The 26,725-nt window shown below is 40.7% G+C and overlaps 1 protein-coding gene across 2 annotated transcripts in view; it reads left to right on the forward strand.

The window, feature by feature from the left end:
- Acaca (acetyl-CoA carboxylase alpha) overlaps nucleotides 1-26,725 on the forward strand; it is a 216,077-nt gene that overhangs the window by 23,892 nt on the left and 165,460 nt on the right. The window contains exons 4-10 of one of the 2 annotated variants that reach the window (XM_051158173.1): nucleotides 8,029-8,161; nucleotides 9,925-10,063; nucleotides 16,214-16,323; nucleotides 17,467-17,548; nucleotides 18,848-18,946; nucleotides 20,562-20,668; nucleotides 24,590-24,700. In XM_051158173.1, the coding sequence (XP_051014130.1) occupies nucleotides 8,029-8,161; nucleotides 9,925-10,063; nucleotides 16,214-16,323; nucleotides 17,467-17,548; nucleotides 18,848-18,946; nucleotides 20,562-20,668; nucleotides 24,590-24,700 (781 nt within the window). Of the gene's footprint in view, nucleotides 1-8,028; nucleotides 8,162-9,924; nucleotides 10,064-16,213; nucleotides 16,324-17,411; nucleotides 17,549-18,847; nucleotides 18,947-20,561; nucleotides 20,669-24,589; nucleotides 24,701-26,725 lie in introns of those variants that run through there. The other variant, XM_051158172.1, reaches the window with a different exon arrangement.

Below are 26,725 nucleotides of genomic sequence, written 5' to 3' on the forward strand. Positions count from 1 at the left end.
GATTGTTACATGTAAAGCTTTGCTCCATGATCTTATATTTCTCCTATAGTTCGTATGTTTCTGCCCTGCCTTCTTTCCATTGACATAAATTCAGAAGTGACATTTGCATTTACTGTTTTATATATTTAAATTATTAAAAATGCTATGTTCATTGTAGAACAGTTTAAACTCTGACAGGTATAAAAAAGAACTAAAATTCTAAAATAGTTTCATCTAGTGATAATCACTATTTAATACTTAATTTTTTTTTACTACTTAGGCTTTATTAAAAACGATGTTCTAGTAAGTACACAGTTCAATTTTTTTGTTTTTATTTATTTATTTTGAGACAGGGTTTCTCTGTGCAGCTTTGGCTGTGCTGAAACTCACTCTGTAGACCAGGCTGGCCTCGAATTTACAGACATCCACCTGCCTTTCCGTCCCAAGTACTGGGATTAAAGACATGTACCACCACCCCTGGCTCAATTCAGCTTTTTTTTTTTAAGGTAATACTTTCTTGTGATATTAAAATATTTTTAAGACTTAATTTTAAAGTCTTATTTTTAAGTAATTTTATACTTACAGAAAAGTTACACTCCTATGTATCTTCACTGTTACCCCTACAGCTAACTAATTTTACGTAGCTTTAATATACTTGCCTAGCATTGCCATACTTAGCAAATGTAATTACATTAAGCCATTCAGCAAAGTGAGAGGATTCTTCAGAGAGCACTTGTATGCTCAGTTTCTAGATTCTACTGCTAGCATTTTTCTATATTTGCTTTATCATAAGTCTATCCATATCTCTATCCAGGCACTAGATTTTCTTAAATCTTTCAAGTTTTGATACAGTATAGTTTTACTACTATTCCATTTTTTTTCATTGTGACTTGTGTGTACGCATACATGAGTGTGTTTGTGGCGTATGTGAATGTGGTATGCATGTGGGCATGTGAGGGCGTATTCTACCGTCTGTGCATATGTGTACAAGCTAGAGAAAGTAACCCATTATGTCACTCCGCCTTACTTGAGACAAGGTCTCTTCTTGAACCTGACAACCAGCAAGTCCCAATGTCTTCGACTTCCCACCCCCTTTCTCTTTTAGCATTGGGGTACAGTACAGGCATGTGATGTGACTTTTTAAAAGTTTTTATTTTTCGAGACAGGGTCTCTCTGGGTAGCCCTGGCTGTCCTGGATCTCCCTCTGTAGATCATGCAGGCCTCGAACTCAGAAATCTGCCAGCTATTGGAGTTAATTTACCAGTATGGCCTAATAATAAACATTATTAGGCCTATAATTATTATTACAGCAGTATTTTTTTAACCTGCTAGCAATCAATCTAGACACAGACACCTGTCATATTTTAAAATAGCCATAGTTAACCTGGGGCAGGGCAGATACTAATCCTCTAAACTACTTTCCATAGTGGAGCAGGTATGGGATCCCTACCCCAATCATATGCCATCTGCTTCTAGTAATTCTATCAAGCTACCTGCCATTCATAATCCCAAATACTTGCTAATTATCATCTGGACCAAGTCTCCATCCAAGCTGGCCATGTGCTTCTCCACCTAACCCATGATGGCACAGCCTTCTCCTTTCTCTCCTCCCTCCAGTGTCCTCCCAAGATTCTGTCTCCCCAAGCCCTGGAATTTTAGCTACACATATCCCATTTGCCCTGCCCAGATGTGATGGTCTTTTATTGGTCAAACAGGTTAGGCTCTTAGGTAGAATATAGGTGGGGATGAGACAGCAAGCAGTAATTAGCATCAAAATACATCAGATCAACCTCCAACAGCCAGCCCCTGCCCCTCAGGTTAAAGGCATGCACCACCATCCCTGGCACACTTGACTTTTAATTAATTGAATTTTTTTTAATTTTTAAAAAGCTTTTGAAGTAGGGCTTTTGGGTAGCCCTGACTGTCCTGGAACTCCCTCTGTAGATAAGGCTGGCTTCAAATTCAGAACTGCCTGCCTCTACCTCCTTCTGAATACTGAGCTAAAAGGTGTGTATTTCACACTTGACTGAGTTAATCTCTTATACCAACCACAAAGGCTAATATTAAAACACCAGTATTAGCCGGGCTGTGGTGGTGCATGCCTTTAATCCCAGCACTTGGGAGGCAGAGGCAGGCGGATCGCTGTGAGTTCGAGGCCAGCCTGGTCTACAAAAGCGAGCCCAGGAAAGCCAGGACTGTTAGATACAGACAGAGAAACCCTGTCTCGAAAAACCTAAAAAAAACCCCACCAGTATTAAGTGTCAGCAAAAATGTATAGCACAGGAAATGTCTCACACCACTGGTGGGAATATTGATTGATAAAACCACTTTATAAAAATTATTTAGCAGTGTCTTTTAAAAAGCTAAACGTGTGTGTGTGTGTGTGTGTGTGTGTGTGTGTGTGTGTGTGTATGTATATATGTGTACATTCACATATATACATATACACATATATGTATATACGCACACACATATACATATACATATGCACATATTTACATATGTATATACACATAAATAGGCACACACATGTATATATGTACATATGTACATATGTGTCATGTGTTGGCCTTTTATTGTTGTGACAAGCTGCTTGAGAAGAGCAGCTTAAGAGAAGAGAGATTGCCAGGTGGTGATGGCACACGCCTTTAATCTCAGCACAGGGAGGCAGAGGTAGGCCAATCTCAGAGTTCTAGGCCAGCTTGGTTTATAAGCTTGAGGTCCAGGACAGCCAGGGCTATACAGAGAAACCCTGTCTCGCAACCCCACCTCCAAAAAAGAGAGAGAGAAAGTTTATTGTGGTTCACAGTGTCAGGGGGTGTCAGTTTGTTGTTAGTTGTTTCTATTAATTAGGCCCGAGCAATAAAAGTATCACGACAAAAAGGGCTGATGGATCAGAGCTGCTCAGCTCATACAGCTGTGAACAGGAGAGAGACAAAGGAAGGGATGGGATGTTGGGCAAGATCCAGCCTTCAAGAACATGTTTCCAACAGCCCATTCCTTGTCACCTCCAAGTTTCCGCCACCTGCCAGTAATGCCATCAATGAGTAGAAAAACTCAATGAGCTTAATGATGCAGTCACTCCCCGCCTGAAGAGGCTCACCATTGAACACCGTCGTGGAGACTGGTCCTTTAACACCCGAGCGCTTGTATTTCATTCCTTTTCTTTCAGGGTAGGGTCACACTTTGTAGCCCTCGTTAGCTTAGAACTTGTTAATAGATCGGGCTAGCCTCATACAGCAGTCTGCCTGTCTCTTAATTCCTGACTGCTGGGAGTTAAAGGCATGTGTCACCACACAACCTTTCTGAGACATCTTTATATGAAGATGTGCAATGACAGAAGGGCTCCCATGCCACTTTCATTCCCCTTGGCTGTCTTCACTGAGCATTGACACAGTAGAGAAGGAACGATGCAGTGATACAGAGAACAACCAGGGACTTGCATTATTTTTCTTTTTTCTTTTTATTATGGCTGGTGGTCATGTTAGGCCTAGATGGCCTTCCTTCCTTCCTTCCTTCCTTTCTTTCTTAAAGATTTTATTTATTTATTTATTTTACAGTATTCTGCCTCCATCTGTGCCTGCACACCAGAAGAGGGCACTAGGTCTCCAGATCTCATTATAGATGGTTGTGAGCCACCATGTGGTTGCTGGGAATTGAACTCAGGACCTTTGGAAGAACAGACAGTGCTCTTAACCTCTGAGCCATCTCGCCAGTCCAATGGCTTTTCTTTCACCTCAGCATACTAGATTAAGAAAACTTGGCATGGTTGTGAACACCTCTAATCCCATCACTGGTAAGGCACATGCAGGTGGATCTATGTGAGTTCTAGGCCATCAGGTACATGGTGAGCTCCAGGACAGCCAGGACTACATGGAGAGACCCTGTCTCAAAAAAATGAAATCAAAAGAGATGAAGACGTGTTTGTCTTACTTGGGTATCTTGTATCTGATCATATATCCTCTGTCTGCGCTCCAGTCATTTGTCTACTTCTGATCTGTTTACTTCTCTGGAGGGTTATTAGGCTGTCACTATTCAGCATTTTGGTGACTTTTTTTCTTTTCCCCTTATAGCGCAAGATTCAAGTCAGGTTGGCTCCAGTGAATTGTAGCCATCCTGACGACGGCTCAGGAGACTGTTTTGTAGCTTGCCTTTTCTCTCACCACTATGGTCCAGTATCATGAGCACCTACTTAATCAAAACCAAGTCAGGAAAATACTGCTGGATGACATTCCACCATTGATTATTTATATTTCTGTGGCAAATTTAATTTTCAAGAGATATGTGTCCCACAACTCTGTTTAGCCTGGATTTTCCTTCCCTGCTTAAAATGAGTTGGAACCTCTTTGTTCAAAATATTATTTGGGTCCCCTTTCTTTTTAGAGGCTACTCATGTCTCTCTGTGTGTGTTTTGTTCCACCTCTATGCTTTATGATCAGGTTTTGGTGAATAGCCTTTGAATTTTACTACTTAGGCCTGAAATTTCACCTTTTCAAAGTTCCTTAGTTAAGGCATATTTCCTTCCTGCTTGCCCCCTCCCCCCATGCCTTCCCCTCGGGGATCAGAATAATCGGTATTGTTTGTTTTGATTGGATCTCAGAAATTACCTACCTTGGCTGTGTAGTCCTCCTGCTTCTGTTTCATGACCCTGCTGTTTTCTTGTCTTTGTTGTTGTGGTAAGTGTTGCTTTCTTTTTACCCAGGGCTCTCCCTGCCAGGTGTTCCTGACCGCCAGGGACAAAGTGGCTGTTGGTGAAACATACCTGCTACAGCTAAAGTAGAGCTGCTGTTTCTAGCCAGACAAGATTTTAGATTTCTCCTCCTCTCCTCTGAGTCCTTGTAGAAAACCAACTTACTTGTGTGAACCATGTGTAAGGAGAAAATGCAAAAAAGAGAGATGGGTGGGAAAACACCGAGGACAAAGTAAACAAAACACTAGTAGTTTGAGGTCATCCAGTGTGACTAAAGCTGCCAAATATATAAGCAAGGCATTCTGTCCCTTGTTCTCATGTGTTTGAAGCAGCTGTAGGGAGTTTTGGGGTGGTGGGACTGTGGTTTAGGTTTACAAGGCCAAAATCTGAAGAAAAATCTCCCATCCTTTGCCATTTTGATATGGAGGGTTGTGCAGCTGAAAAAGGAACTATCACATACTTCAAAACTAAGTTTTAGGTGATTTAGTTGGGCAACATATATCCTTAAAAGCTAAACTACCAACAGCTAGTCCAGCGTGAATTTATGGAGAGATTGATTGGATATTTTTAATCTATAAGAAAATGATTTGTTATGTATGTGTGAGTGTTTTTCTTGCATATGAACATGAGTTCCACGTGCATGCCTGGTGCCGGCAGAGGTCAGAAGGCGGTGTTAGATTCCCTGCAGCTGGAGTGGCAGGGGTTGTAGGTGCTGGAAGCTGAACCCAGGTTCTCTGCAAGAGCAACAAAGGCTCTTCACTAGAGAGCCCTTACCAGTCTCTAATTTTGTTCTTTCAAGAAGCGAGTAAAAACTGGCATAATTATCCCTGAATATTCCTTATTTTGCATGCAGAATTTGGATAAAAAATATGTGCAATGATGTGATTGTGTAGCCTCATTAAAAAAAAAAAAAAAAAGAACTGGTCCTGTTTGGTCCTTGTGGTACTGCTAGTCCACAAAGGGAACCCAGTCAGTACTTAGTTGCTCACTGGATTTGGCTGGCATTTCAAAAATTAAGTGTCTTCAGCTACTGTAAAGGAGGAAAGCTCTTTGTAGTACATAGCATCCTGTTGAAAAGTTTTGCTGAAAACTATTTTAGGATACGTTTCTAGGCCAGAAAAGTGCCCGATGAGGGTGTCTTGCAATGTAGCCAGACCGGAGTTGTTGAGAATGCCAAACTCCCAGCCTTTTCCTAAGAAGAGGACATGTCCAAAGCTTTCGTTGTACAGATTGAAGCATCTTCAGGCCTGTGTCTTCTAGGAGAAGATTGACATAAAAGGCCTAAATGATGGTCAGTGAGATGGATCAGTGAGAAAGCTTGGCATGCTGAATTTGATTCCCATGTAAGGGTTGAAGAGAACTAACTTCAAAGTTGTCTTTTGACCTCTGTATATGCATGATGGTACACATACTCACCTCTACACACACACACACACACACACACACACACACACACACACACACACGGAAAATGATAGCAGTCATTAAAGGCCCTATCATCACTCCCCACCCTCCTCCCCCAGACAGGGTTTCTCCATGTAGCCTTGGCTGTCCTAGACTCCCTTTGTAGACCAGGCTGGCCTTGCACTCAGAGAGATCCATCTGCTTCTGCCTCCCTGAGTGCTGGGATCACAGGTGTATGACACCGTGATCTTTTTTCCTCATTGCCTTGTTTTGTGTTCTAATTTCTGTTTTGAATAAAATTGCCTGAAAATTCACCAGAATTATGAAAGATCAACAGATTTAAAAATCACTGAGTTTTCAGGCCAGGACAGCCTACACAGAAAAACCCTGTATCAAAAAAGAAAAAAATTTCAAAAAAATCATTGAGGGCTGGAGAGATGGCCCAGAGGTTAAGAGCGCTGCCTGCTTTCCTAAAGATCCTGAGTTCAATTCCCAGCAACTACATGGTGGCTCACAGCCATCTACAATGAAATCTGGTGCCCTCTTCTGGCCTGCAGGTGTTACATACAGGCAGAACACTATACATAACAAACAAACAAACAAAATCTTTTAAAAAAATCATTGAGTTTTCAAATTTTTCACTAGAACAATCCCCCATTTCCTTTTTAATCTCTTCCAATCTTTTGAGAGAAAACTAAACAAAACTGAGACTCAAAGAAATAAAAAGTAACTGAGATTACATATAAACCATATATGTAAACTGGGTGTGATGGTGCACTCCTGTAATCCTGCACTCAGGGAGACAAAGGCAGGTGAATCACTGAGTTCAAGGACAATCTGGTTTACAAAGTGAGTCCAGGACAGCCAAGGCTACCTAGAGAAAGTCTGTCTCAAACAACAACAACAACAACAAATATCTCTACATGTTTGTATACACACGTGCATAAAGATTTTTATTGTCAAAGGAAAGTTAACACAATTTAAAGATTTTTCCTTGGCTTTATTTTCTTTTTTCCTCCCCAAGACAGGGTTTCTCTGTATAGCCTTGGCTGTCCTGGAACTTCCTCTATGGACCAGGCTGGCCTCGAACTCACAGAGGTCTGCCTGCCTTTGCCTTCCACCACCAGGGCCCAGCTATTTTTCTTTATTTTTAATTCTAGAATAGAGTAACACTTCCATTAAAATAAAAAAGTGTTCTAATGTGATAAACAATAGAGAGCATGCTATAATTTTTTTAAATTAAAAAATGAATAGCTGGGAGTGGTGGTACACATCTTTAATCTCAGCACTTGTGAGACAGAGGCAAGTGGATCTTAGTTTAATGCCAGCCTGGTCTACAGAGCAAAACCTTGTCTCAAAAAATTGAAAACTAAAAAGCTGATTGGTCTTTCAAAGCCACTTTTCTTGTAAGGCAAGCCCAGGGAGACAAAACAGTAAAGTAGCTATAGCTCACTTCAGTTTACTTGGGCGTCCCTTGTGCCACTAGATTGTTCGGTCTACAACTGAACTAAATCTGCAGCATCTCCACCCCTTCCTTAGGTTTATTTATTTTATGTGTATGAGTGTTTTGAGTGAATGTATGTCTGTGCACACATATGTACTGCTGTTGCCCTGAATGGGAGTAGCCACCTTCCAGGTGCTGGGAGCTGAGTTCTGGTCCTCTGTTAGAGCAGTAAGTATTCCTAACCACTTAGTCACCTCTGTAGTCCCTTGTTTTCATATTCTTGAGACAAGAGTCTCACTCTTTAGCCCATATTGGCCTGGAACTCCAGGTGGCATGGCGGACCTGACCCATCACATCCACAGAGGATTGTTCCCTTTGCTGTAATGTGCCAGCATGTAGACCCCACAGTGGTCCTGGGGAAGTGCAGTGTGTAGTGAAAAGGAAGGTTTTCTGAAGATATGGGTGTTGTGAAGAAATCCTATGTAAAGTTTCCTTTGGCTTCTCTGTATAGATCCAGCATGTCTGGCTTGCACCTAGTCAAACAAGGTCGAGACAGAAAGAAAATAGACTCACAACGGGATTTCACTGTGGCTTCTCCAGCAGAATTTGTTACACGTTTTGGGGGAAATAAAGTGATTGAGAAGGTAAGTTACACTTACTAAACTCTTTTGCCTAAAGTATGTTATATTTAATGCTTAGATTTGTTGTTTCTGTTTGTTCAAAATGGTATTTAGGTTTTTAGGGACTTTGCCTTTTTAATGTAGTGCTGTTCTTTCCATCTCCCTAGCATGTTACTAATACAGAATTTTACTGTTTGCTGATCTAGTTATATATTTCTGTATATAAATAATATATAAATATATATATTAATGCTGGTAACTTGTCATAGTTGATAGGGAATTGAAACTCTGCTTTTAATGTTCTTTCTGAAAGATCTTGTGGTTTTTGTTTTTTTTTTGTTGTTGTTTTGTTTTTTTGTTTTTGTTTTTTCCCCTGAGACAGGGTTTCTCTGTATAGCTCTGGCTGTCCTGGAACTCACACTCTGTAGACCAGGCTGGCCGCCATCTCAGAGATCTGCTTGCCTCTGCAGATCTGTTGGGATTAAAGGCCTGCACCACTGCTACCATCACTAGGTCTTGTGGTTTTACAGGCAGAGCTGCATCAGCCTGGCAGGGAGGGTGTAAGGAGTGATTGGCGACCTTGTATAGTGCCTGTGGGAAGACAAATGAGAAAGCACTGGATTTAGAGAAGCAGAGAGAGGTTCCGAAGAGAAGAAGCTTAAACAGTCTAGCAGATTCAGGGCTTACTGGCTTCTCTCAGATAGTTGAGATGTTTAGAGCACATATGCTCCATGAAATACCTGAGGTGTCAGGTGGTTTGAAGCATATGGGAAGTGGACATAGGGAGATCAAGGGTTTGCAGCCAACCTGGCTTATAAAATGAAACTTGTCCTCCCCCCGCAACCCACTCCCCCAAAGAAAAAAGCAATTCGATGTCATTGTTATCCAAAACGTGTCAGAGCTGGGGGAGGTATCTTGCTTGAAATAGTTTATAGTGATTAAAAGATTCAACTAATACCCTATGAGCAGTAAAGGGGGAGGAGGTCCCCCTCAGGAACAGTCATAGAGGAGGGGAGTAAGGGGAAAAGGGGAGGGAGGGAGGAATGGGAGGATACAAGGGATGGGATAACCATTGAGATGTAACAAGAATAAATTAATAAAAAAAAGGGGCGGGGGAGATTCAACTATAAGAATCAGTATTCCTACTTCTAAAAGTATTGCTTCATCAGTGTCTTATTTTCTCTTAATAAAGGTAGATTATGTATCTATTATCCTGAGATAGTTCCAGGAGTATGATTGTAAGATATATATAAGGAGATAGAAGGTCTATTTACAGAAATTTCTCAGGATTCTTTGATTCTTCAGGTTTTCTTGTGACCTTGAAGCTGAGCAGTTTCCTTCACTCTAAGCTCTAAGCACTGGGGCTCAGCATTTTGGAGAACAGCAATTGATGCCAAGAGGTCTTATTACAATAGAGATTACTGTTATAACAGCACACAGTGTAACCTTTTTCCCTTTTCTTATTGGATATATAGTGTGTCTCTTAGTAATAGGTAATTATAATAGAATAATTTACAAGCAAATTATGATTTAAATTTTTTAAGAAATAAAGTTAGAAAGGAATTAGATCTAGCTAGCACATGTTGAAATATTTGCTTAGCAAATATTTTAAAATATTGCTTGATGTTGTAGGAGCCATTTCTCAGCAGCTTGGACTAGCAACAGTTCTTGCTTGAAATTCTTTTTCAGACAAAGCGAAATGTGTAAAAATTTATCTTTGTTTTTCTATCTTTCCCTTTCTTGGCTACCTTTTCTTCCATATCCCATATCGTATCCCTACCTCTCAGGTTCTTATTGCCAACAATGGTATTGCAGCAGTGAAATGCATGAGATCTATCCGTCGGTGGTCTTATGAAATGTTTCGAAATGAACGTGCCATCCGGTTTGTTGTCATGGTTACACCTGAAGACCTTAAAGCCAATGCAGGTGAGTTACTAGCTTTATGTCACTTTAGGTATAAAACACTGAGTAGCTGGGCTGGAGAGATGGCTCAGTGGTTAAGAGCACCACCTGCTCTTCCAAAGGTCCTGAGTTCAATTCCCAGCAACCACATGTTGGTTGGCTCACAACCATCTATAATGTAACCTGGTGCCCTCTTCTGGCCTGCAGGTAAAACAAGCAGACAACACTGTATATATAATAATAAAATTAAAAAACAAAAAGCCAAAAACAAACAAACAAACAAACAAACAAGAAAAACACTGAGTAGCCCTGTCTGTGAGTAGGAGAATGTTACCCTAGCGAAATTCCCAAGCCCAAGACTACCAGTGAAATCCTATGCAAAGATTGTTCTTTTAAAATTTGTCAGTAATAATAATAAAAAAAATAATAAAAATGTGTCAATAATAGAATCACAACAGTGGCTGTGCTATATCTAACTATACATGTCCCTGTGTTCTGAGGTACGGAGGTAGAAATTTAACACATGTATCTGGGCTGTGAGGTTTATGACTTTTCCAGTGCTAAGTGTTTGTTAGGCCACATACTTTAGTGTGTCTATCTGAAAATGTTTGGAAGAAAATGACATTTCCATTATGACTTATGTGGAATTAGAGAGCATTTTAGAATAAAGATTTCCATTTTTCCTCCGACCACTGAGGGAGAGACATCTTAGGACCCAAATGGGTTTTCAGTAGTTTGTTTGTTTATTTATTTATTTGAGACAAGAGTCTCACCATGCACCTCTGGCAGGTCTGGCACTCAATATGCAGACCAGGCTTGCCTTGAACTCAGAGAGATCTGCCTGTCCCTGCCTTCAGACTTCTGGGACTAAAGGCATGTGCCTCCCCTATTTCAACCTCATCCCCTTCAATTGTTTATGTTTTATGTATGTGGGTATTTCACCTGCATGTATGGCTGTACCATGTGTGTGCAGGCCTGTAGAGGCCAGAAGAGGGCATCATATCTTCTGGAACTGTTGTTACAGACAGTTGTTAGCTTTCTTGTGGTTGCTGGGAACAGAACCTGGGTCCTCTGCAAGAGCCACAAGTGCTCTTGACCTCTGAGAAACCCCCCCAGTCTCTCTTACACACTTTTTAATCATTATCTTAAGGCATAAGGCACACACATATGAAAAAAGTATCCTTTTTGCTTATTTTGGTTTGTAAATGTTGTCTTCATGTTGACAATGATATTAAGACAATTCCTAAGAAGTAAAAGTTATTATGCTGTAAAGTGAACAAATTTAAAAAATAAAATCAAAATTAATCATTAAAATATTATGCCATCTTACGTTGAAATAGATGTCACAAATACAGAAAAGTAAATGCTGAGATCTGAAACCTGTAAAAGGAAGTTGATAAAGATGAGATCTTAGATACTAATTATAAACCACTTTATTAGATTTCTTTCTCCCCCAGTCCATTTATACCAGTATGCCTGCTAGTCATTTGTTTAATCACTCCACAAACATGAGATAAGTACTATAATAGCAACATGTGAAAGGGTTCTGTGAGAACACAGAAAGGAGGTATCTAATGTTTAGGAAGGTGATGAGGAAGACACTCCTGTAAAGAGCTCCTGCCTGCCAAGAGTAGGGAAGAATTGTGAGAATTAAGGGAAAACGAAGAAAGAACAGCCAGGGATGGTATGACACCAGTGCTCCTCGGGGATTACATGTGGCTTGTTAAAATTCAGGGTACACTGTAGTGTTTGCCAGGAGAGCCTTGTTTCTCATCAATCGACGTCAGGCTTCATCTTTGTGTGTGTGCGTGTGTGTCTTTGTGTCTTTGTGTACATATACATATTGGACAGTTAAGTTTTAAATTTTAAAACACGAAGCTTATAAAAAATAGTGTCAATGAACCTTTCTCATCGACCTGTTATCCAGTATCAGCAATTACCATCTCAAGTCCATCGTAGTATCTAGTTTCTTTTTTGTTTTATCTTATGTATGTGGGTGTTTTGATTTCATATGTATCTATGTACTGCTTGTATGCCCAGTGCCTGTAGAGGGTAGGAGAGGATCTTGGGTCCCCTGGAAGTGAGATGGTATGTGGGTGCTGGATATTGAACCCACATCCTCTGGAAGAGCAACCAATGAATGCTCTTTAACCATTAAGCCATTTCTCCAGCCCAGTATTTAGTTTCTGTGTATGACTCTACTCTCACTCCTGTCCTGGAACTCACTCTGTAGACCAGGCCAGCCTTGAACTCACAGAGATCCACCTGCCTCTGCCTCCCGAGTGCTGAGATTAAAGGCGTGCACCACCACACCCATCCCTAAAATATTATTTTAAAAAAATTTAAAAATTGTGAAAAATTTTAGATAAGAGAATTGGTTATTCGCGTGAAGAGTGGGATTCATCCTCTTAAGACTGTTGGAGAGCAGGCAAAATTGACAGGTTAAGAAGGATGATAATAGTCCATTTCAAAATTTAAAGTGTGTATGTGTATGGGGGGGGGAGGGAGAAGAGGGAGGGAGGACGGGAAGGAGAGGGGAGGGAGGAAAGGAGGAGAGAGAGTATGTTGTGTGGGAACCACGTGGGTTTTGGGGATGAAACTTGGTTATCATGCTTCAAGGCAAGCATCCGTACCTGCTGAGCCACGTCACCAGCCCCATTTCATAACACCATCTCGTGATTTCTAGAAAAGCTGCAAAGGTGAATGATTCATGAACTAATGGGATGGGCTTGAGTATAGTCATCCTCAGTGACTGTGCAAGACTGCCCCGTGTCCCTCTACTGATGCCAAAACCTGCAGATACTCAAGTCCCTTACAGGGTTTGTTTATAGCCCTGCCTATATATTTGCTTGTGTTGAGACAGGCCCCTGCTGGCCTCGAATTCTTAGCATTCCTTCTGCCTAACTTCCAAAGGCTGACAGTACAAGGTGAGCTGCCACACCCAACTCTCCTGTGCCTTTAAATCTCTAGTACTTAATACATTGTAAACAATCTATAGCTGTGCTGCTTAGGGAGAAATAATTCCCAATGTTTACTACTAGTAATTGGTTGAGTCTATGTGGGCCAGTGGACAAGGAGTCCTTGGCAGATTGAGGACAGTGTCCTTAATTACTAGAGAATATATTCTAGAATATTGCTATTGCTTGTAGTTACAGGAAGTAGGAATTGAAGAAGTACAGTTTATAAGATTAAAATTGAGTTTGTTTTTCTGCCTCCAAGGCTTCTATCTCTTAAGTTGTAAATACAATAAATTTATTATTATTATTATTATTATTATTATTATTATTATTATTATTATTATTATTATTATTATTACTACTACTACTACCATTACTATTAGTTTTTTGAGACAGGGTTTCTCTGTGTGGCCTTGGCTGTCCAGGCTGGCCTTGAACTCACAGTAGGGAGGCCTGCTTCTGCCTCCCTTACTGTTGGAATTATAGGTGTGTGCCACCGTGCCTGGCTTCCCACATCTCTTAAGAATAAGTTCAGCTCATATTCATTCCTGTCATACCCAGAATGTAATCTGTATGTAGGCTATGCCAGTGCTATAGTGAAACAACAAACATCCATTTGCGGGCGTCTTCAACTCTGACATCATGTTCAAGACAAGTCTCATTATCGACACCATCATCCCTTTGAGCCATCTTGTGTGTGTCAGTTCCTCCTGAGCTGCACATGACCTGTCTTCTGTGCCTTTGTCCACTTTCTCTTTACTGTTTTCTTGAATGTACTGTCTCTACTCATGATCCAGGCTCCTCATACTAGCTATGTAGCTGAGGATTCTGAACTTCTGTTTCTCTACCTCCCAAGTGCTGGGATTATGGACATGCACTACCATACTTAAATTTATGTGTTGCTTAGGACCTAACCCAAGGTCTCTTAGCCTTTATGCATGCTAAGTAACACTTGCTGATTGAGCCACATTGTCCTTAATAAAAGCAATTGATTTGTATAGAACTTTGAAATCTTGTTATCTGGCATCAATCAATATCACTGAATTCTCTCTCTCTCTCTCTCTCTCTCTCTCTCTCTCTCTCTCTCTCTCTCTGTTGTGTGTGATATAAGTGACATATGGTTTATGTAAGTGACACTGTGGCTGCTAGCCACAGTGGAAAAGTTATGTAGATTTGACTACATAAAAATTGCTATTTTGGGGGCTGGAGAGATGGCTTGTCCTTTCAGATAACACAAATACTTAATATTTCAGTAGTCTATACTTCATTTATCTCATTGATGAAAATATTTATTTGAGAGTACTTAGTATTTGGAAATGATTAAGATAATATATATCCCAGGGTCTGAAGAGATGGCTCAACAGTTAAGAGCACTTGCTTTTCTTGCAGAAGACCCAGCCCTGCAATGACAGCTAACAACTGTGTGTAACTCCAGTTCTGGGGATCCAACGCTCTCTTGGCCTCTGAGGGCACTGCACATACATGGTGCACAGACACAAATATAGGCAAAACACTCATATGCTATAGTAAATACAGCAAAAATTTCAAAAAATTTTTAATTGCTATATCTTAGCAAAAATGAAAATATGTTCATGATAGACAATAATATGGGAAAACACTGACAACAGTTTTTGCCTGAAATATAAGGAAAAAACATAATTTCATACAAAATGTGTGGAGATTATGAATAAGTAGTCCATAAAAGAAGACATAAAGCAAGTGTGGTGGTATAGGCTGTGGTCACAGGCACCGAAGGCTGAGGCAAGAGGCTTGCTTGATCCTAGGAACTCAGGGCCAGCCTTGGTAGCATAGGAAAATTCCTATCTCAAAAATCAATCAATAAAATAAATTTAAAGGAGAAAAGGAAAAGAAATAAAAGAAGTAATAAGCATATGAAAAAAGATTCTGTGTCAATGATAACTAGAGAAATGCAAATCAAAGCAGTGGGAGTGTCAAAATTGAAAAAAATATATTGTACAGGTGGAAGTGTAAGCAATTCAGTTTTTTCCTACATTTATTTTGTGTGTGTGTGTGTTTAGGTCAGAGAACAACTTGTGGGACTCAGTTCTGTCCTACCATGTGAGTGTGAGTGCCAGGGCTTCAACTCAAGTTGTAAAGTATTACAGCGATTGGCTTTCTCTACTGAGCTGTCTTGCCGGCCTGATTTGTCACTCATATTGCTAATGAAAATATAGAATAGAAACATGAATATCCTTTGACTTAATAGTTTTACTCATAGGAACAGATCTCAAAGATACAATTGTACAATGATAGAAGGATATGTAATACTTAGTATTTTAAGATTTATTTTACTTTGTGTGCATTTATTTTACTTTTGTGTATGCACGTAACTATACTAGGTATTTATTTACCTGATTACCTGTGAAGACCAGAAGAGGGCACTGGAGTCTCAGGAACTGGAGTTAAATATGAGCTGCCATGTGGGTGCTGGAACTTGGACTTGGGTCCTCTGCAAGAAAAGCAAGTGCTCCTAACTGTTGAGCCATCTCTCCTGTTCCCAGGATATATATTATCTTAATCATTTCCAAATTTTAAGTCCTCTCAAGTAAATATTTCCATCAATAAGATAAATGAATTATAGACTACTATACTATTAAACATTCATTTAAAAATTATATTCAATAAAATTATGTCCTGTCAGAATGTGGAAGGGAGAGCCACAACGTGTTGTGAAGTGACTACAGTTTATTGTTATATACGGTTACAGAGGTGCTAGAGCATGCGCTGTCTCTGGGATGGACAGGGACAGTTTTGACCTGTCTGAAGCATGTGAGGCACTGTGGCCCAGGCTGACCGCAAACTTGGCGTTTTCTTTTCCCCTGCTTGCTATGCTGGGGTTGTAGCTGTGTGCCACTCTGTTTCCCGAGCTTGACTTTGTAAAGACAGTGCTGTTACCTCCTGAATGTGTAGCCTCGTTCTCTCGGCGTCACCATGCTTCCTTCTGCAGAAGACAAGCAAGAAAGAACGTTAAAGTGAATGTTTGAAAACTGCTGCTCTAGGTGATTCCTTAATATGTGGTTTAAATTCAGAATCTCCAACAGAGTGTTATAGAAATTATCCCGTTAATTTTATTTTAAAATTTGTTATGTATTCTGTGGTTACTGGGGATAATCTCCATCTTTACCATAGTTTTATTATATCATAATAATTTGGAAGAAAAATTGCATTCTCCTCATTAATTTGTTTGTGTTTTCAGAATACATTAAAATGGCAGATCACTATGTTCCAGTGCCTGGAGGCCCAAACAACAACAATTATGCAAATGTGGAATTAATTCTTGACATTGCTAAAAGGATCCCTGTACAAGTAAGAGTCTTGGAGAAACAAATCTGCTCATTTTGCACTTAGTCAAATATCTAGAACTTGTATCCAGAGAGCTTTATGTAAAGTCTGTTTTTGGAATTAAAATTTTTAAATGATTCTTTTTTATTTAATATGCATTGATGTTTTGACTGCATGTGTGTCTGTGTGGGGGTGTGAGATCCCTTAGAACTGGAGTAATAGACAGTTGTGAGCTGTCGTGTGGGTGCTGGGAATCGAACTCAGGTCCTCTGGAAGAGCAGCCAGTGCTTTTGACCACTGAGCCATTTCTTCAGCCCTGGAAAATTCTTAAATACCTTTATATAAAATAACTAAAACAGACAAAGAAGACGTGGAAAGGAAGGCATAGGCATAGTTAGACAAAATAGAAATAGAATGTTGGGAGAGATCTTTCAGAGATTCTTCTATTCTGTGCATCTTACCTCCAAGCTATACCAAGCACATATAAGATGATTTCCTGCAGACTGTCTTAACTAAACTATGGCATTGTTTTATAAAATAATTTCTTTTACATTGTGTTGGGAAGTTTAAAGTAAATATCTTTTTTTTTTTTTTTAAGTAAATATCTTAAAGCCCAATGAGGAAAGAAAAATCCTCTAGACCAGTAGTTCTCAATCTTCCTAATGCTGTGATCCTTTAATATGGCTCCTCATGTTGTGGTGAGCCTTCTCCAGCCATAACATTATTTTTGTTGCTACATCATAACTAACTTTGCTATTATTATGTATAATGTAAACCTCTGTGTTTTCTAATGGTCGTAGGCAACTCCTGTCTTAAGTTTTGTTTGATCCCCCTCCCAAAGAGGTCATGACCCACAACTTGAGAACCACTGTTAGACTTATGTGACCTTTTTACCATAGATATGCAGTCGGAGGCCAGTGGCCAGGGTTTCTTTCGAATGCTCTAGAGCCTAGCCAGTGGGCAGTGAATTGCATTTCCTAAAGAGCAAGACTGTGTCTTTCTGAGCTACTTGATTTTGCCCTCTTTAGGACTTGTTATTCTGTGCAAGGTTTGCCACTGGGCTGCGGTGGAACAGTTGTGCCACATCTAGTAGGGCCAATCTGGTTATAGTTTGTAGTTTTCTTGGTATCACTTTTAAGAATAATTCATATTGTTTTTCTGTTGTAGGCAGTGTGGGCTGGCTGGGGTCATGCCTCTGAGAATCCCAAGCTTCCGGAGCTACTTTTAAAAAATGGCATTGCTTTCATGGGTAAGCTTTTATGAACTATAATGCTCCTGTAGTTCTTGTGTGGGTTTTGTCCATATTCTACTCTGTAATATTACTTTCTTTTTAAAAAAATATATGTATATGTATATATATGTGTGTGTGTGTGATATGTACTTTGTCTGCATGTACATTTGCACACCAGAAGACAGCATCAGACAAGTGTGTGAGCTCCCATTGTGTGTACTGGGAATTGAACTCAGGACCTTTGGAATACTTGTAACCACTGAGCCATCTCTCCAGCCCACTTTCTTTTGTTTTTATGTCAGTAAGCAATTCTTAGAGTAACCTTCTTCACTTCTTTTTAAACCCTTTAATTTCTTTCTTCCTTTTTCTTTTTCTTTCTTTCTTTTTTCTTTTATTACTTGTTTTTTCAAAACAGGGTTTCTCTGTGTAGCCCTGGCTGTCCTGGAACTTACTCTGTAGACCAGGCTAGCCTCAGACTCAGAGACCTCCCTGCCTCTGCCTCAGAAGGCATGTTCCATCATTGACCCTTCGTCTCTAAAGCGAGGTCTCTCTCTTTCGCTTTTCTTTTTTCTTTTTCTTTTTTCTCTTTTACTTGATCTTGAGGATGTTTTCCGTTCCTGAGTTCTTTAATCTGAGATACTAAAAAGACAGGTTTTTGAAATACTGACTGTTTACAAACATTGCCATTGGCATTAAGATAGCATGCAGAAGGACCTGGTTATGATAGTAAAGTGACTGTCTGCTAGACATGTCCTCAGATATGAGCAGCACCTTTGCCTTTAAATATATGATTTATATTCTACGAGTGAGCTAATTCTTTCAGCTTTTCTCCTACTATCACGGCAAAAGAAAATAACAGAGATTACACGGATCTGGTGTTTCTGTGTCAGCCCCACCTTCATGCTCATGATGCTTCCTGAGCATTATTAAGGGAAAGATCTTTGTTAGGTTTCCTAAGACCAAGCAGGTATATTTCATGTGTACCTGAGGGTTTACCAGCTTTACTTCAGGATTTAGGTTTAGAGAAGTGACTTTGTTACTTAGTTAATGTAGGCCACAAATCACAATAACTGTATTTATTTTTCAGGAACTTAAAGATCAAATTTCTATATATTGGTCTTTCCCTGAGTGCAACAAGGTTACTACCTTGTATTCTAGAAATAATACAAAGATAAATCAAAATGTAGTGGTCACCATATGTCATGTCATGATTGGGACAAAACAACTATAAAAATAATTACAAAGCCAAATACATGTACCAAAAGGAGGCAGAGACGCTGCTGTTAAGGTTTCTTTCTTGTCTTGTCTTGTTTTTAGGCCCTCCAAGCCAGGCTATGTGGGCTTTGGGGGATAAGATTGCATCTTCTATCGTGGCCCAAACTGCAGGCATCCCAACTCTTCCCTGGAGTGGCAGTGGTAAGAAATTATTTCTTGGCATTTTGTTTGTTTAATTTTTATATGTGTATGTGGTGTGTGTGCGTGTGCCTCATATATGTGTGTGTGTATGCCTCATATATGTATGTGGGCATATGTATGAGTGCAGACATGGAGGCCAAAGTGTCAAAGGCCTTCCTTTGCCATTCTCTATTTATTGAGGAAATATCTTTTACTTAGCCTAGAACTTTCAGATTCAGGTGTTGTAGCCAGCCCACCCAGGTCTCGCTCCTGTGTCTGCCTCCTGAGTGCCAGAGTTACAGGCAGCCGCCATACCTGCCTGGCTTTTACATGGGTTCTGAAGATCTGAACTGAGCCTCACACTTGCATAGCAAGCACATTATCCACTGAGCCATCTCACTAGCCCTCTTGTTTATATCTTAAGGTACAGAGAGGCTAAGTAGAATATGTGGCCTGGGCTTAAGCTCTTTTAGATGGTATTGAGGTACTTGGTAAGAAATAGAATGTCAGCTGGGTGGTCGTGGCACACTCCTTTAACAGACTCGAGAGGCAGAAGCAGGCGTATATCTTCTGTGAGTCTGAGGCCAGTGTGGTCTACATAGAGAGTTCCAGGACAGCCAGGGTTATGTAGATAGACCCCGTCTCAAAAGTAGATAGGTAAGTATGTATATGTATGTATTTGCCTGTGTTCTATATGGACACAGAAGAAGAGGTCAGTAGTCACCTTTCTCCTATGGTGTAGAAGGATAAAAAGAAAAAAGAAAAAGGGGGGAAAAAAAAAACCACCAAAAACCCTGAGAAATCTTATCCTTGCCAATTCCTTGAAGTGTCATGTGGATTTTTTAAATGAATGATAATAATATGAACTTGTCCTTTTTTGTACTCACACGCAGGAAGCAGACACACTAAAAACTTTTAAAAACAGGAATGGCCATTGTCTTGAGGTTCCTCTGGCTCTCCAGGGGATTCCCATATCCTCTGCAGACCTGCTGGGTCAAATAGTTTAAGAGGTTGAATTTGTTCCTGTTTGGATGGAGAGACTGTAGTGTTCCCCTTGGAGCTGAATGCAGAGACATTCAGGGAGCATAGAATCATGACTCTGCTGAGACCAATAAAACCGCCATTGCCATTTCCAAAGGCTCATAAAGATTGAATTATTTCTCGGACCTCTGGCCCCAGAGCAGGCCTGAAAACATTGGAGGCATTTTGCCTGTGTGTTGCTGTGAGAAATCTGCCATGCTCCTCCCTCTCTCCTTTCCCCTTGCCTGCTACTCCCCCCATTCCTCCCCCCAATCCTTGCTTTTGTACAACTAGGACCCTGCTCACTCTCCTGGCTTTTTCTAGCGTAAGGACCCCAACTACTAGCCCATGCTATAGCTAAGTACTGTTATCTCCAGGCCCTGAGCAAGGCTTTACAGCAACCTTCTACCCCTCACCCTTTTCTGCCTTCAGGTTTGGTAAATATGATAGCTCTTAAAGGAAGGTATCGTAGAACCAAATGTGTGGGACGTGTTTGCAATCCCTGCACCCAGGAAGCAAAGGCAGGAGAGTTGCAAGTTCAGGACCAGCCTCCACTGCTTATCAAGTATTAATCGACACGGACTCTCATGGTCTCAATCATTATTGTCTATTGTAGGTCTTCGTGTGGATTGGCAAGAAAATGATTTTTCGAAACGTATTTTAAATGTCCCGCAGGATCTGTATGAGAAAGGCTATGTGAAGGATGTGGACGATGGTCTGAAGGTAAGGTACTGACCCCTGGGGTAGTCGATTCTAGTTACACATACAGGAATCCATGCTAGCATGGATGTTCTAAGGCCAGCGCAAATAGTATGTGGGGGAGGAAGTGACTTTAAATGGTTTAGTTTCGAAGGGGACTGGTGACCTCAGAGCATTTCTTGGGTGGTCAACTCAGTTTAAGGAGGTGCTGAATCTTCCCGCTCTGTCAGCTGTTAGTGTGTGAATGACGGCCACCAGCCACCCCTTTCCCTTTGCGAATTTAAAGCTGAGAGGTGAGGCAGGCGCATGTTCGCCGTCAGCTTCACTGGTACAGAGGTATTCGCAAGAATGGCTTATGTGTGCAGCAACAGTGAAATTTATGGGATGAGTGGAGAGGTAGTTGCCTAGCCTCCTCCCTCACATCTGGTAACTGGCCGTGCTGAATAACTAGACTTCCCACCGTAGAGACAGCATTTGTCATTCAGCTTATTATATGCCCGAGAGCTCACAAAGCATGTGTTCTGTGTTTTGGGCTGATTTCAGAAGAGGTTGAGCAAACATGCCCAGTTTCTTCTTCCAGATTGGCCAGTCAAATAACTTTTCCCTCTGAGGAGTGAAGGGTGAGCCCAGAGAGGCTGACAGATTAGTATGTGGCTCTCTCTCCACCACCCTTTAGTGCCTCACAGTTCCCTCCAGCTTGTTTGTCTTTCACTTGTGAGCTAGTTGGAAGCCTCAGTTATGCCTCTTGGATGATGATTAAGCTGCATCTTAAGAAGATACAGCATTTTAGTCTGGCCTGATTATTGTTAATGAGAGAGAGAGAGAGAGAGAGAGAGAAAGAGTGTGTGTGTGTGTGTGTGTGTGTGTGTGTGTGTGTGTGTGTGTGTGTGTGTGTATGTGTGTGTGACGAAACTCCCCATCATGAATTCACCTCTGAGCTGGGCAGTGGTAGTGTAGACTTTTAATCCTAGCACTCATGAGGCAGAAGCAGACCCTTCTGTGAGTTCAAGGCCAGCCTGGTCTATGTAGCAAGTTCTAGGACAACCAGCAATACACAGAGAAACTGTCTTGAACCACCTCCCTCCCTCAAAAAAGGAAAAAAGAAATCGTCTCTGTTAATATAGTCATTTTCTTTCTTTTAGCTTTGTTTTGTCCTGTGTTGAGGCAGGGTCTCATCCTGTAGCTCAGGCTAGCCTGAAATTCACTACATACTCTAGATTGGCCTTGAATTTATGGTCCTCCTACTTTAGCCTACGAAGTGGTGGGATTACAGGCATGTGCCACAATTCCCACCTCATATATTTTTAAAAAGGTCTACTTTACCAGCTTCAGCAGGCTATCCTTTAAAAAAATATTTTATGTGTATAGGTAGGTATTTTGTCTGCATGTATGTCTGTGTATCAGGTGTGTACATTGCCCATAAAAGCAGGAGATGGCATTGGACCCCCTGCAACTGGAGTCGCAGATGGCTGTGAGCCATCATATGGATGCTACGAATCAAACTTAGTTCTCTAGAAGAGCAATCAGTGCTCTTAACTGCTGAGCTGTCTCTCCAAGCCCTGACCCCCACCCCAACCCCAACCCCCTTTTGAAGGAAATGTATTGTGTATACTCCACAGGACAATGAGCTGGGAAGTAACTAGTGCTTTCTGTGTCTGTATAATTCTACCTCTCTGTTCATCACCAATTGCCAATTGATAAAATTTATCTTCCCATTACATTTTTTTAATGTGGGTATAGACAAGAATCTCGGAGAAGGAACAATCTACTGACACAAGTTAAAATTTAGAAGGGTTATTTTTGTTAGGTGTGGTGATAAATGTTTCTCATCATAGTACATGGAAGACTCGGCAGAAGGCTCACTGTGGTTTGAGGCCAGCCTAAGCTGTATAGTTAAGTAGCCAGCCTGGGATAGAGAGCAGAGGTCTTTCTCAAAAAGCCTTTTCTGAGGATGCTTTTAAAAGCTATTGGTACAGTGCTGCAAAGCCTGGACAGCCTGGAATATTCTCACAAAGGGATGATTTGATTACTTAGAATTTTTATTAACTGTTTTCCAATCGGCTTTAATATGGCTTGATTGTTTTCCGTGGATTAAAAACGAAAGCTACTTTATTTCTTCTCATGACTACATAGTATTCAGTGCGGTGTATGATACTTAATTTCACCAAGGCTCTATTTGAGTCTGTCTGTAACCAATGTAATTAGAACTTTAGAATCGTTGCCTGGCCACTCTGACAGCCTGAATAACTTTTTTAAAAAGACTTAAGTAGTTCACTTCATATAAACGAACAGTTCTGGCATAGCTTCAAACCACACATGCATAAGACTTGGTAAGTCAGAAATTTCGGTATCCAGATTTTTTTTCTGATCCTACTTCCCCGCCTTCCAAGAACAGGGTGTCTCTGTGTAGCCTTGGCTATCCTAGACTCATTTTGTAGTCCAGGCTGGCCTCGAACTCACAAAGATCTGCCTGCCTCTGCCTCCCAAGTGCTGGGATTAAAGGCGTGCACCACCACTGCCCAGCCTGATCCTACTTTTTATAAAAGTAACAAATATCAAAATATTATCAAAATCAGTCAGAAAACTAATGTTCAGTTTGAGGGTGAGCTGGCTTAGCATAGGAAGCTCCGAAGAAAAGACGCTGTCTAAAACAAAGTAGAAGCAAAGCCTGCCACAGCAAAGGTCCCAAAGATGCATGGAGACAGTTTTAGTTGCATGTGTATGTGTGCAGGTGCCCTTGGCCAGCGGAGTGTATGAGATCTTCTGGAGCTGGACTTTCAGGCAGTTGTGAGCTGCCTCATGTAGGTGCAGGGAACTGAGCCTACATTCTCTGGAGGAGGAGCAGACTCTCATAACCACTGAGCTATCTCTCCAACCTTTGATGATTACATATTTTTTTTAGGTTTAAATATATGTTTATTTAACTTGTTTATTTTTAAGGCAAGTTCTCTCTCTATACACCTGATTGTCCTGGAACTCACTATGTAGACCAGGCTGGCCTTAAACTCATAGGGGATCTCTCTGCTTCTGCCTCTAAAGTACTGGGATCAGTGGCATGTGCCACCATCCCTTGCTAGTGACTATATTTCTCTCCCTCCATCTCTCTCTTCCTCTCTCCCCCTTTCTCTCTTCCCTCCTTCTCCCTTCCCCTTTCCCACCGTCTCTCCTTTTCCCTCTCTCCCTTTCTTTCTGTTTTGTTTTAAGATATGTTCTCTTTATGTGGCCCTAGCTGTCCTAGAAATCTCTGTGTAGATCAGGCTAGCCTTGAACTTGAAGAAACACACCTATGTCTGCCTGCTGAGTGCTGGGATTAAAGGTGTGAGCCACTCTGCATAGCTCTTTAATGACTGTATTCTTTTGTTTTGTTTTTCAAGGCAGGGTTTCTCTGTGTAGCCTTGGATGTCCTGGACTTGCTTTGTAGACCAGGCTGGCCTCAAACTCATGAAGATCCGCCTGCCTCTGCCTCCTGAGTGCTGGGATTAAAGGCATGTTCCACCATGCCTGTCTTCAATGACTGTATTCTTTTTTTTTTTTTTTTTTTTTTTTTAGATTTTTCGAGACGGGTTCTCTCTGTGTAGCCTTGGCAATCCACCTGCCTCTGCCTCCCAAGTGCTGGGATTAAAGGCGTGTGTCACTACGCCCGGCTCAATGACTATATTCTTTTTTTTTTTTTTTTTTTTTTTTTTAAGATTTATTTATTATGTATACACTGCTCTGCCTGCATGTACACCTACAGGTCAGAAGAAGGCACCAGACCTCATTATAGATGGTTGTGAGCCACCATGTGGTTGCTGGGACTTGACCTCAGGTCCTTTGGAAAAGCAGACAGTGCTCTTAACCTCTGAGCCATCTCTCCAGCCCAATGACTATATTCTTAAATGTAGAAAATACCAATTCTTTTTCTCTACCAATAGAACTCTTTTATTTTTCTCTTTTTTCTTGAAGGCAGCTGAGGAAGTTGGATATCCAGTGATGATCAAGGCATCAGAGGGAGGAGGCGGGAAGGGAATCAGAAAGGTCAACAATGCAGATGACTTCCCTAACCTCTTCAGACAGGTAGAGTACAGCTGATTTTGCTTGCTTGAGCTACTGTGTATATCAGAGACATGCGACTTAACTTACACTGTAACTTAGATATACAGAAAACACTGTGTTTTATTTTTCTGTGTATGTAATCTAAGCTTTGTCTATAGCCTTTTCCTGATTATTTACAGGAGTGGAGGGAACTAATGAAATATCTAATTTAATATAAATTCTATTCAAATATGTAATTCAAACACCAGTTTTTCTTATGTAGAAGATAGCTCTTCTCTATGTGGTGTGTGCTGCTCACAGTATTTTATAGCAAGAAGAGATGATTGTCTTTTTACACTCAGTATTCTTGTTTTGACATTGCAGGTAAGGGTGTGTTATGATGGGCTGATAACATTGCTTTGCCTTTTCATTGGCCAGATGCCACACTCTCTGATAGGCTTTACCTTATTTCACATAAAGTTGCCTGGAGTCCACTGAGTTTCTACCATGTCCTCTATCTTGTTGGGCCCTCAGCATATGCTGTGTGGCCATCACACCCCGGCACAGGAAGCTCATAGTGGGTCCTTACTATGTTTAGACTGGGTGCCTCAGAGAGCTCATCCTGTCATTTCTCTGCCTTACCTTTGCCCAGTGTGCCATGCTATAGGTAAGTTGTAAAAGGGAGGCAAATTCTTCCTTGTTTTTCCCTAAGAATTCCCTTTACGTGTTCGATTTCTTTTTTTCCTTCTACTGGTACTTAGGGAAAGATGTGTCAGAAAAGAGAAAATGGGCACAAGTCTGACCTTGCCTTGTTGTCAGCCCTTCTTATGTTTTGTGCCATCTTTTTGTGTGGACACCCCTACTTATCTGTTATTTGCCCCACTCCCTTAACAAAAAACCATCCAGTGGCATATTTCTTGCTTAGTTGTCAAGAGGTAAGAGGAAAAGCTATGGTTTGATAAAATTACAAAAGCATTGCCTTACTGCATTTTATTTTGAATGTCAGAAGTTTAATATTACCTGTCTTTTTCATCATATTCCTCTGGTAAAGTTTAATTTTGCAGGTAGATTAATGTTTCATGAAGTTCAGAAAAAAGGCCTGCTCTCATAATATAAAAGCACTTAAATTAAATATAACACAAGCTCCATAGCCACTCCTTAGCTTGGAATTAAGTATATGAAGACTCTAGAACACTAATAATTTGTTATATGAGGAAGTCCTTAATTTCTGATAATGGCCAGCTAAAATCAATCTTTCCATCCAAAAAGCAAGTAAAATTGCTGAGTCATGTGCCTGGTTTCATGGTTTAATAGGTAGAATGATTGCTTTGCATGCAGGATGCCTTAGGTTCAATTTCTGATACTGTATAGACAATTCATGGTGGTGCATGCCTGTGTTCTCAGCAGTGCTATATACACCCAGGCATGTACCCGCATGTGCGCGCACACACACACACACACACACGCACACCCGCACACCAGGAGGTGTAAGCAGGAGGGTGGTATCATAGGGAGCAAGCAGGAGGATCAGAAGTTAAGGTTATTTTTTACTTAGTTATATTGTAGGGAACCAAAAAAGAAAACTGGGTTAGATTTTTTTTTTTCAATTCTTTAGTCAGTTTTAAAAGATAGGAAGCTTTTGAAGACAGTAAAGAAATATAAAAGACTGGGCAGTGGTCGTTCATGCCTTTAATCACAGGACTCAGGAGGTAGAGGCAGGTAGATCTCTGTCAGTAAGTGGCCAAGGCTGGTCTACAGAGTTCCAGGACAGTCAAAGCTACACAGAGAAACCTGTCTTGAAAAACCAAACCAAACCAACCAACCAAAGTAACGAAAACAAACAAACAAACAAAAACAAAAAAACCCAAGAATTATAAGAGGAGAAAGAAAAACTCAGAGATGAGCCGGTTCTAGTTCAAGGTAAAACAACTAGGAGGACATGGTAGCTCATACACTTAACACTAGACCTCAGGAGTCAGAAACAGGAGAATATTAACGTCACACTTTGTCTACATAATAAGAGCCTGCCTCAAAAAGCCTCAAGGAGGAGGAAGAAAAATACAAAAC

The sequence above is a fragment of the Acomys russatus genome, chromosome 16, assembly GCF_903995435.1.
Source record: "Acomys russatus chromosome 16, mAcoRus1.1, whole genome shotgun sequence".
NCBI classification, from domain to species: Eukaryota; Metazoa; Chordata; class Mammalia; order Rodentia; family Muridae; genus Acomys; species Acomys russatus.